The following is a 12,255-nucleotide window of genomic DNA, read 5'->3' as shown; positions in this document are numbered from 1 at the left end:
GAAGGCAACCCCGGCAATGGGTATAATCAGAAACATTAACATAAAGCAATTCGAGCTCCTTTAATTTCATTATATTAAACAAATTAGATCACTCATCCGAGTGCAAAGTGCCTTCTTGTATGATATTAATTACTAAAAAAGGAGCTGTGACAAAAGTTAAGGATGATGAATAATGTCAGTGCTGAGATTTCACTGCCTGGCTGTCTGTTATTTATCCTCATTAACTTCTCCATCTCGGCATCAGGCTTTAATGTGGAACATTAATATTCATATATGCAAAGTGTTTATGATCTGAGAAGAAGCATGGCTCACATTTAGACCTCTAACATCTTTGCTCAGATAAGTCCGCTGTTCCTAAAACGACAGAGAGGGCCCAGCTTTTGCTTACTCACTTATATCTCTAGATGCTGCAGGACTCAGACTCAACATGTCTGTCCATACAAAGATGCCTTATTTTCTCTTGCAGGTCACAAGCTTGCAGCTAATACTGTTGTAATCTTGTGTTGATGCTTTAATGCCATGCATTCAGAGGTAACGCACAGTATATCAAATTAGATACTGTGTACTATAATGCAGCTTTAGGACAGATTACAGCCTGAATAGTAACGTAAATGTGATTTTTTATTTCTTTGTTTTTCTGTCTTTAATGACTTTGGATTACTATCAAAAAAGATGTTCCACATTGTCATATGTGATTAGAATTTTAATACGAGTTGGACTAAAGCTCTAAGAAACTAAATCTAGAAAAAGTGAAGTGCTCTTACAACATAAAACACTGACGAATTCCTCTAATTTCTCTATTTTAAATCTTTTTTTCAGTGAGAAATGAGATTCATTGTGACCGTCGACATGTTTTAATGTACAGAAAGGTAACTGAGGTGTGCACACAAACAATGGACTAGATAAATAGAGGCTGCAAGCAGAGCAGTCTGACTCAGAAACACTTGTTTCTGTGTATTTATTTTTTAAAAAGCTGATCTGAAGCTCTTCGGTGGCCAGTGTCCTGACAGCTCCACAAGTGTTTTGTGAATGTTTAGTTGTGTCTCTCCTGTGTGGACACCTGCAGCAGAATAACGCCAGCAGGCTGAAATGTTTTTGTTATGTTGGCCTTTGTCAGATGTCACCCTCTGCCCTTTACTTCCAGACTCTTTTTGACAAAGAAACTCAAGTTGTCTAGGCTGTTTCTGTGTTTGTGTGTCATTTTAAATGAGTTAGGTGTAAGCATCCACAAAATGCCATTTCCCACTCCAGTTCAAATGTTTTTTTTTTTTTATTTGTTTGCAAAGGTTTGAAGTTATCAAATTTTTTTCCTTATGAGTCTTGTTAAATCTTTGTTTTCAGTTTTAGAGGCAACAAAAACTTTTTACACAAGTTAAGCTCTTATGAAACTTTATTTTTCAACATTTTTCAGTGGGAGATTTTTGCCGACTGGAATAACGTTTTGCTTTTTTTACGCTGTTTACAAACCCTTACCAGGCTGCCAATTAGCATGGAGGGTTGTTAAAATAACTAGAATTAGTTTTCATTGGAAAATGAAAGAATTACCTCTCATAAATGTAATATACAAAACATGTTATATTAAAACATTAGATGCAGATTATAACAATGTGAGAAATTGTGAGAAAGAAATCTGTAAATTAAATAAATCACTCAAATATAAAAGAGATAATCAGACAAAAGCTGTCTTCAATCAATTATAAATCACAGAAAGATTTTACCAAAACAATAAGAGAAGTGTTTAGACTTACAAATTCTGAAGACAGATTTAATTTACTATTAAAATTTATATGATGTTTTTAAATCTAAGAATTTTTATTCACACCTGTCTAAATCTGTGTCCTTGGAAAAACAAATCAGATTGTTATTCTAAGTTATTCTAACTTTTATTCATTCTTTTTTGTTTGGATTATTTTTCGAGAATGTTAGGCGCGCACTCAATTTAGATTTTTCATAAAATTCAACAGTATGAAGGTCATGTGTTGTTGTTAAAAACTCCCCAGCTGTTAATAAAGGATTTTTTTTCTTTTAGAAATGTGAGTTACTCTTTTCTTGCAATAAACAAAAATCATGACTTGAAATAATTCGACAGAGATTTGTTGTCGTTTTGGTCAAACCCAAACTGAACACGTGTTTCACAGAGGCGGCTGAATTTCTCTGCTCTATGAAAGACGACACAAAGTTTTCCGTGCCCTCCGTCCTCTGTTAAATTCTTGATCTGTTTTTATTTCTTTATTTTATCCACACTACGCGCCTTCGCTTTCTTTAATGCCTCTGAATGAGATGAAAGCCCAGTGCAATTAGGCTTCTTATCGTTTTAATTAAGAAAGCCATTCGGCCATATCTGCCTCAGACGCCATAACACATAATGGCAGACTCTCTGATGCCTGAAGTGGTGATTGTGTGTGTGTGTTTGTGTGTGTGAGAGAGAGTATGTCATGTGTGTGTACGTCCCAGTAACACAGTTCCCAAAAATCTCTTCCCCATTCTTCTTTTTCTCTTTTATCAGTCTGTGTTCTCCAATCGCTTTTCCCACTTGTATGTTTCTCCAAACATCTTTTGCTCCTTCCCTCTACTCACAGAGACAAGGTCAAAGAGTCTTGTATTAGTACTTCAAACTCATTGCAGTTCTGTTGTCTTCAGGTCTTTCGCTCACCCATTTTGTCCAGAATTACTTCAGAAATCCCTTCTCTTTCCTTTAAAGCAAATGTATGTATATCTTTTTTATTCATGTTTTCTCTTTTACACAAACGGTTTATCATTGTACATATGTATTGATCATTTTCCTATATCTGTTTGCATAAAATAAGAGCTACATAGCTCAGCACAATGAATCAAATGATTCTTGTGCTTTTCTTTTTCTTTTATCCCTCATCCAAAGGAAGGAGCGACTGTAACTACCCTGATTGTGGTGTTAACACCCAGCCGGCTCCTCCCTTCTTCTCCCATCCTCCCTCTCTTTCCCCAGCCTATCGGTGCGAGGCAGTGGTCTGTGAAGAAATTCCCAATATCTAAATTTACACACTGTATCAATCTTGTTTAATAGACTGGAAAGCTTATAGCCGCCGTGGCAAGCCGGCAGAGAGGGCAGTGGTGATAAATTGTCGGTGTGCTAGCGACAGCCGCCTGTGATGTATAATGAAATATTTATGATTTATCCCAGCTAATAAACTGAAATGAAGTGCATGATGTATGGGAACAGATGGGCCCTGTATTGATGCTGAGGTGGAGCAGCAAGAGGGGAGGAAGAGGAGATAGGAAGACAGAAGTGTGAGGGACGTTTGAGATGTAGAAAGGTAAAAATGAAGGGTAAGAATGAGATTAAAGGAAGAAAATAAATGTCTGCGCGTGAGAGAGAGAGAGGGAGGGTCAGACGCTGGAGCGTGAGAAACTGAAAACACGCTGCTATATACAGCAAGACGGATAGAGAGATGTAAACTAAATACTAATAGGATAAACCTGCAATGACACCAAACAGAGTGTGCAGATAAAATGCTATATTATTCCTACATGTTTCATTCCCTTATTGGCTCAATATTTCAATGTTAGGCTGCCAAGAACTTGTATACTCCATTGAAAAAAAATACTTGATTCCTATCAGGCTAGGGAAAACAAAAGAATGGTATTGTATGATAAGTTGATTATGGAAGAAATAGGTTGCTTTCATATTTCAAATGTATTTAAACCTTTCAAAAAGCACAGCTATAGAAAGAAAATTACCATATTACATCTTGTTTGCTTCTAATGAAAATTAAGATGTAGAGATCATTCTGCTTTGAGGCTTTTTATGAAATTCATAGCAAAAACAAAAGGAACATCAAGCACATCCTTATCTGGCTTATTATATCACTATAAGAAGTAATTAGACTTTCTGTAAGACTGCTTCCCCACAATTTGATCCTAAAAACTACATTAGAATGCAAGGCAAGTAGAGGAAAAAAGCTATTTTGGGTTGTATTCATGGATCCATCCATCTTAATATCTTCTTATTGGAGACATTGAGGTGACTGTTTAGAAGGGAAACCAGGACTCCAGCAACACATTTCAGCCTCTTTAAAGGGACCTCAAGTTATATAAAATGTGCATATGTTGTTGTTCTAGTGAGTTCTAGGTGTTCCCAGGAGTATCATCCAATGTCTGGCAAACTTTCAAAAACCTTTCCTTGTTTAAAGCACATTCTCTGATTTTCCTTGATGTGAGGAAGCTTTGGCGCCACACTGAGCTCCCTCTGAATGATGAAGATGTTTATTATCTAAGCAAAGCTGTGATACTCTAGATGGAAATCTTTGTACACTTGTTCTTTTGTCCATGATCCATAACTTATGGTCATAGTTCATGAACTTTGATTAACCAATAAATTCATATCACAAAAGACCATACTGGTTTTCTTCCATCACCTCTCAAGACATTTGAACTCCTCCATTTCAGGCAAAGACCAAAGTTTTAATAAATCTGATTTTTTTTTATGTTGTTGTTTGTTTTTGTTTTGTTTTTTTGGTCAGAGTACAAAACAAGTTTTTTAACAGACCACAAACCACACCTATGCATTTTATGAATCGAAAAACCTGGCCCGGTATCAGCTCTGGGTGTGAACTAAAGCAAAAGTTTGTTCAAATGAGTATATATACAGTATGTCACCAAAAATCTAAATTTTAGTCCGTGGCAACAAGTACTGCATCTAAGCAGACCTTTCCGATTGTGATATCGCCGTTGATGTTGCCATGACAAAGCATTGTTCCGCTCTAGACATGGGTTTAGGCTTAGCAGAAGGAAACGGTGTTTGGACTTGGACTCTTTTGTTCTCCACCCAGTGTTCAGCTGCAGCTTCGGGTGAATGGTGACTCCTCAGACCGGTTCTTAACTCCGACACTCTGCTTATCTCCACCGCCGTGTCTCGATCACATCCATCCTCCTGGTACCAGCTGTCCTGAAAGTAGCACCTGTAATAACCTAAAAGGACATCTTCCCATTCCATCTTTTTTTTCATCACCACCTCTGTCCATTTTTCTCTCCTTTTCTCACTCTCCACTCATCCATACTGACCCACTTCCTCCTCTCGTTTTTCCCAGACCCAGCTGCGTCCCTTATCCCACATACTTTACTCTGCTACACCTGGCCCCCAGACACCTATGTGTGTGTGCATCTGGAGGATGTCGGGGGACCTTAAAGATTCATCCATTCGCTGCACTCCGACTTTCTCTGCCTCACACACACATAATCACACACTTCCTTACCTAAAGATACAAATGTCTGGCTTTCTTATATTTATGTTATTCACATGCACTGCTCTGTTTTTTTTTTCATTTAGTATATTTTTACTCAGATTTCTCCCTGAGTCAAATAATTCCTTGTGTTTAATGAAGCCAGAAGCTGCTGAAAGTGTAAACACTGTTGACCTGTTTTAAGCACAACCAGAATATAAGTGTTACTATGGCATGGAAATCCATTTTTGAGTAAAAAGATTTCATTTTGAACCTGAATCTTTTCCCTGTGCCAAAAATATACAGCAAAATTACATCTCTTTAAATCGATCTTCCTGTCTTCTACACTAATCTTTCCCTGAGCAAATGATTGGCTGCAATCGTTTTTGTTACTTTCATTGTGCCACAGCGTGTCCTTTTGCATTTCTGTCTTAGGAGACACAACAGTCTACAAAGATGGCGTCTACTGGATCTTGGGCCGCAGCAGCGTCGACATCATCAAGAGTGGTGGCTATAAGATCAGCGCCCTCGAAGTGGAGCGACACCTGCTGGCTCATCCAGACATCGTTGGTAAGTACTGTGCAAACTTTCATTGAAAGCAATTGTTTTGTTGTTGTTAAAACTAAATTACTCAATGCACACTGTTGGTCAGCTGGCTGAAAGGTCGCCCTACAATCTATCTCTTTATTAAAGTAACTCTGTTTAAAAGTAACAGTTTGCACTTTGTAAGCATCTTTTGCACATTACCTGAGCAGATAGCTTCTCTAATCACCTGGTTAATATCAGCTGAGTATAGTGTTATCTGATTTTACTCAGTTCCTAAAAGTACAAGTTATATTGATGGCACTTATGAAAGTAGTTATCGAGCAAAATATGTTTTAATTATTTGATTATTAAGATCTCCATTTTTTTTTCTTTAAGAAAATGTAATTTCAATGCAGTTTATATTTGATTTGTCAAACTTCTTATTTTTAGATTTTGTAAACAAATTAATTAATTCAGCAATTATTTCATTAACGTATTTCTGTTTGTTTTTGTGACTTAGATGTGGCTGTGATTGGCGCTAAAGATGCTACGTGGGGTCAAAAGGTCACGGCCGTGGTGCAGCTGCAGAAAGGCCGGCGTTTAACTCTACCAGAATTAAAGACCTGGGCAAGGTAATGTCTTCAGTCTGAGCTCCATATCATTTATTACTTAGCTTTTCAGATTTTTTTCATCTATGCAGCCTTTAAGAATCACTATAAATATATGATTCATTTAGATGATGACCTTTTCAGGCAACGGGGTTATTTACTCTTTTTTGTCAAATGAAAAAAAGAGTCTATTTTTGGCACAGGAAATGAAACAAGCCTTCATGCACAAATATCAGAAGATCTTTTTCAATCTGAGTAATACCGATTAAACACAGAAATTATCAATGAGTTGAAAACATAACCCTATTTAAAATAAAGTCATTATACAAATCTTCACAAATTAAATTTAATAAAATGATTTGGAGCGCTTTGGCTATAGCCACATTATTGTTGTAGCTCTACCAACTACGATAGTATTGTAGTCAATAACAGCTACAACAGAGTTTTATTTGAAAAATTTAGATTTTTTTGTGCTTAACTTATGACAGAAAACTGAGAAACAACATGTGCGGCTTGTTTTATCGAAAACCTGTAAACAATAAAATAATAAAATAAAATAAAGAACCAAAGAAATGGAAGGGTTTTTTTACATGAAAATGGTGAGCTATGTTTGGAAAAAACTGACTAAAAAAGTCAAACTAACAAATTAGTTTCTGGTTATTAAGCTGCAAGGCTCAAACCTGGATTAAACCAGTATGACAGTACATTTTACATTAGAGATATTTTTTTACTATATATTTTAATATATGGCAAGCAAAAAAATGCTCCAGCCATGATTCAGATTTTCATGCTCCATATTTCAATATTTACTAATTATAGGTTAATATATCTGGAGTGGAGGAACAAAATAAGTTAAGTGGAAGTTGTTTTAGTACTCAAAGTCTAGAAAGTTTACCACCTGCTCTCTTTCAAACTGTGGCCACAGTTTGACTCAGACTCGCACCACCAGAGGAGCCTGTGACCTAAATAACTTCTGACCAATCCATCATCCTAAGCCTGCAACAGCAACAGACCACCATATCCCACTATCACAGAGGTGTGTTTTTATTTGATACTGTGCTGTTATTCATGGAAGCCAAACAGAAGCCGCTAATACAGAGAAGTCCAGCTCTCGGTTTCCCTCTCACTGACCCTGAAGTTCTCTCAGTAATTGAAAAATATGTGCAAGAATAAGAAGCGGCAGTCGGATTAATAAGGAGAACGAAGAGAAAAAAGGGGAAGATAAGCAAACAGTAGATTGCTGTGGATGTCAAATATTTCATCCTCCTTTTCTGAATGTCAGTGGAGTTTGTTTTGTCTGAAGCTGATTGTAGCTTCCACACAAACACTGTAATTTTTTTTATCTTTTCCATCAATTTTATCATCTTCACTTCTGGATGATCAGTTTATTGTGAAATTATGATAAGAATTATCCATTCTGGAATAATGAAGAAACATGTTTTTTGTGATGACGTTTACATATCATTGGGATTGTTCCTTTTAATGTTTGAACTGTTTTCCAGTTGTTGGTCCCAAGTGATCAACAATAATTGGTGTGCTACATTTTAAAAAATGTTTAAATGTTATTAGTGTGTACAGTTTAGTCTCACATGTGCATCACCAGACCGGCAGCACTTTGAAGAAGTTGTATGCCCAGCCATGACTTTGAAGTAGGGGGTAAATTTTACATATTTACCAAAATGTTTGGCAAAGAAGAATTTAAAAAAAAAAAGTTCTTCATTTGTAATAAACCTGCTTCACCCTGATGCTACAAAATGAAATCTATGAAAACAGAGTGTCTTCAGAAGTCACCTATTTAGTTGAGTCCATTTGTGTGTAATTATTATCTTAATAGAAGTACAGCTGTTGTGTGAAGGCCTCAGAGGTTTTATTAGAGAACATAAGTGAGCACACCAAGAAGACAGAAGACAGGAGGGGAGTAAAGTAGTGGAAACAGGTTACTGCGGGGTTAGGTTATATAGCAAATACTAAATCCTAGACATATGACCTGAGCTGTACAGCTCCTCCAAAGATCAGGTGGGTCTTTTGGACATAGCTCTGAAAAATGCTGTCCTTCCCTGCCTTGTCTGGTTTCAAGTTCTGTTACAGAGAATGTATCAAATTAATCTCTGTCCTTAAAATTCTGAACACAAATGCAGAGTCTTTATTTGTGTTTCTTTGTTTTCAAAATTTAAATCATTCTTATATTTGTAATTACAGCCAATAGTAAACGATTTAGTTACCTGACCTTTTTGATTAACACAATACTGGCAAATAAAAAAAAAACACTTTAAAAAAAATTTGTTATTTTTCTAACCACTCATATTTACAGGAATCCCATTAGTGACATTCCCTGTTTACATTCTGTATGAGCTCAGGTTTGTCCAGGCCGACGGCTCCATACGGAGTCTAGATGTTAGATCCCGCTGCTCCAGTCTGGTAGATTAGCACCGCTGCCGGTGACCCAGGTTGACACGTTGGGGCTGAACTGCAAACATACGCATGGCACAGCGATCACAGCCGGGGGTCCTGCCAGCGGAGCCGCTGTGCCAACACGTTGCCGAGTCGAGAGTGTGGAGGAAACGGAGGCAGATAAAATGAGACATAAACAAGGAGATGGATGCTCACTCTTCAGTGCCCTGGCTTCAGCTGTCACTCTGAATCTGAATCACACCCACTGTGCTCTGATGGCGACGTGCACACACACTCACACACCCCGGCTGCCCGGAAGAAATTGGTGACATGAGCAAGCCATGTTACAGAGACATGTATGCATGCACATTTACTCAGACTCTCCTCCCTGAGTCAGACAGACGGAGACATCTGCTGAAAGGAGTGTCTGATGGCAGCCGTATGACTCATTATGTTCACTCACACAACAGCAGCACACACAATAACACGCAAACAAACAAACTAGGTTAGAAGATAATAAAAACTGCTCCAGGCTTAAAGACTCGACACAACAGCCAACCAGTGAAAACCGAAAAATAAAACACTTTTAATTATCACAGCCTTCTGTTTTTCTCTTTATTATTTGCTGAGGTTTTTTTCATCTCGTTTTGATTATGTTGCTTTGTATGACAGGAATTGTTTGTGTCTGGAAGGGAATTGGGGATATTAAGGCAGAGAGCTGCAGAGCACATGAAGGACGTTTCTTTCCTTATCTCAACTACTCTGCCATGGGGCAAGCCTTTGTTTTGGCAATTGTTTTTATTTTTGTGTTGTTGTTTTGATGTTGCATTAGTGTGAGCCCTCACCCATTCACGTTGGTATATTTGTCAGCCTTGTGCTCCTTATGACTGTTTATCCTTTTTTGCATTTTCCCCCCTAAACAGTCATCTGTGTGTAAAGCGTCTTGTTTATTGCAGGCAGCACATGGCGCCCTACATCATCCCGACAGGCCTGGTCTTGGTGGAGGAAATGCCGAGGAATCAGATGGGGAAAGTCAACAAGAAGGACCTCCTGCGACACTTTTTTCCGTGACTGGACGTCTTTGATGTTTGTGAAAGTGAAACTTGTTTCTTCAAGTACACATCTCTTCCAGGATATTCCTTCCAGATCAGACAGACGTTTCACAATAATGTAGTGAAAGGAAACAGAACAATGGTTAATATTCACTGGAAACCAACTCCCAAAACTGCCATAGAGACAAATCTGGTCTTGTTTCTCCCAACTATTACAGTTGGTGTTTAAAAGACTTTGATGAAGCAGAATAAAGTCGCTCCATGATGAGGGCAGTGTGTTAAAAATTGGTTTGCAATTTGGAAAGAAAGAAGAAGTATTCAAATCTGTTTCCAAAAATGTGTGGTATGTGACAAAAGGTTTTAAAAAATACTTTGTGTATTCTCTTCCTTGACTTGAAATGTTTGCTAATTCTCTAAACTGGTTCTGAAAAGGATGGACGTTTTGCTAAAGCCTAAGCAAACAGTTTCATTCTTTAACTTTTTCACATTTCGTGAAACACAAACATATTTAATTGGAATATGGTGAGTGAGCGCCATTCTCCATTTACTCTGACATTTTAGGCGAAGACATGTTTGAACATCTAGATATTGTTTTCTAACCTAACTCTGCTTTAAATTTCACAACTTTCTCCTGCTGTGTTCCTTGGTCTTCATGATGATGGTTGTTCACTAATGTCAGGCCTCACTTTTTAGATTTTCCCTCCACTTCTACTGGATCTAGACCCCATTAAAATACATTGAAGTTTGTAGTTATAATGTGCCAACATGTGAAAAAGTTCATGAAATATGAAAACCTTTCTAAGTGGTTTAATTTAAGCAGAAGCTACATTGTTAATTTTTAACACATTACCTTTCCATCATAGATTTATTCCATAACATAAACCACTATAAATCTTTAGTATTTACACAGGACATTTTGCATTGGATTCATAACAAATGGCAGCGTGAAACTTTATAGGATCAACCTTTGGGATTTAAGTTTTATGTAGAAAAAAATAGTTTTGCAATGGGCTTTACTTGCAATATCTCTTTAAAAAAACAAATGATTAATTTAATGTAAAGGAAAAAAGTTCAGAAGAAATGAATGACGGCACGACTGCCGTCATTCAGCAGCGAATTGTAGGATTCGCTGCTCCTGAAGCCATCATGGTTTAATCAAGATGATACGGTGCTACACACGAATAAATTAACAACAGATAATCTTGTTCTAAATTAGAGAAAACTACTTTGTCTTTGTAAAAAAAAAAAAACACACAGATTGATTCACTTGAATATCTGTACATAAAACAGATGTGGTAATTAAAAATTTTTGGGAATGTGTCTAAAGTTACCAACTTCTTTTACACGTTTGTCTCCTGTGCATGTTGTTACACTGGTTTCCTCAATGTGTGGGAGTGCGGGGGTGTGTGTGTGTGTGTGTGTATAAATTTGGCTACACAGGTGTGATGAGAGCTCAAAAACAGCTTCTGCAGCAAGGCAAAACACCACAGCTGGATGCCCCACACTCCATCTGACTAACCCTCTCACCCCGCTCGCTCTCCTCGCCTCTCATCCATTCTCTTCTCAATTTATCCAATACTTCGCCTCTTCTGTCTTCATCACAAGTCACAGCAGATTGTTGCGGCGCACGGATCACCTCGGCTGCCAGACTCCTTCTGAATGAGCCGTGGCACGCTGCCAGAGTAGACGGTGTGTGTGAGGAAATGACTGAAACTGGAGAGAGTGGAGAAAAAACTTTATACCAGAATGAAGCGATAACGAGAGAAAGTTGGTAGGAGGGGAAGGATGGGAAGAAGAGATTCATGGATTTTTCAGTAAGTGATGCAAAGTGAAGTTGGTGACGAAGTAGAACAGAAATCAGGTTGAGATAAACAGTCATGTCATGATGAATGGGCAGGGAGCTGAAGATGGAAAGATATAGAAGTGCAACCCCCAGCTGATACAGCCTCCTGTCCACACACACATACACACACTCGTTCGCCCACAGCCACCAGAGACCTGATTAAGAGAGCAGTGCTATCGATCTGTGGGCTGGCAGGGTAGGATGGATGAGGAGTCAGAGGACAGCTCCAATGCCCCTCAGGTTCCCCACCTAGCAAGACACTCAGGTCCTCGGCTGGAGCCACTGGAAGGAGGCCTGGGTATGCAGAAACATCTCATGTGTGTGTGAAGGTTGTGCTGAGGAGGTTTTTCGATGTCAAGGAGGAGTGGAGGGGGGGATCAGACAGTCGAAGGGCACTGCTCTTGTACCCTTGAACTGCCTTCACCTCTTCTTTTTGTCTCCTCGACACACATTCAACCACCTTCTGCCTCTGTTTGCTGGAGCGTAGTGAAAGAGGTTGTCTACAGATGGCTGCTTATTGGGCTCTAGGGTCCTGGAGGGTGGGGCCAGTAGGGATGCCGTCGAGGTTGTTTAGGGCAGAGAGACAGAGAGAGTGTCAATGGAGTGCAAAAGGTTTTTCAAAAATGTTTTGGTTTTAC

The 12,255-nt window shown here is 38.3% G+C and overlaps 1 protein-coding gene across 1 annotated transcript in view; it reads left to right on the top strand.

Annotated features, from left to right (window-relative positions):
* acsf3 (acyl-CoA synthetase family member 3) overlaps nucleotides 1–11,094 on the top strand; it is a 32,167-nt gene extending 21,073 nt beyond the window's left edge. The window contains exons 8-10 of the mRNA XM_028015287.1: nucleotides 5,634–5,768; nucleotides 6,244–6,355; nucleotides 9,679–11,094. Of these exons, the coding sequence (XP_027871088.1) occupies nucleotides 5,634–5,768; nucleotides 6,244–6,355; nucleotides 9,679–9,793 (362 nt within the window). The 3' untranslated portion in view covers nucleotides 9,794–11,094. The remainder of the gene's footprint in view (nucleotides 1–5,633; nucleotides 5,769–6,243; nucleotides 6,356–9,678) is intronic.
* Nucleotides 11,095–12,255: the final 1,161 nt, after the last annotated feature.

This window comes from Xiphophorus couchianus, chromosome 4 (genome assembly GCF_001444195.1).
Source record: "Xiphophorus couchianus chromosome 4, X_couchianus-1.0, whole genome shotgun sequence".
Lineage (NCBI taxonomy): Eukaryota > Metazoa > Chordata > Actinopteri > Cyprinodontiformes > Poeciliidae > Xiphophorus > Xiphophorus couchianus.
Note: the sequence above shows the minus strand (reverse complement) of the source record. Positions and strands in the feature narration are given on the sequence as shown.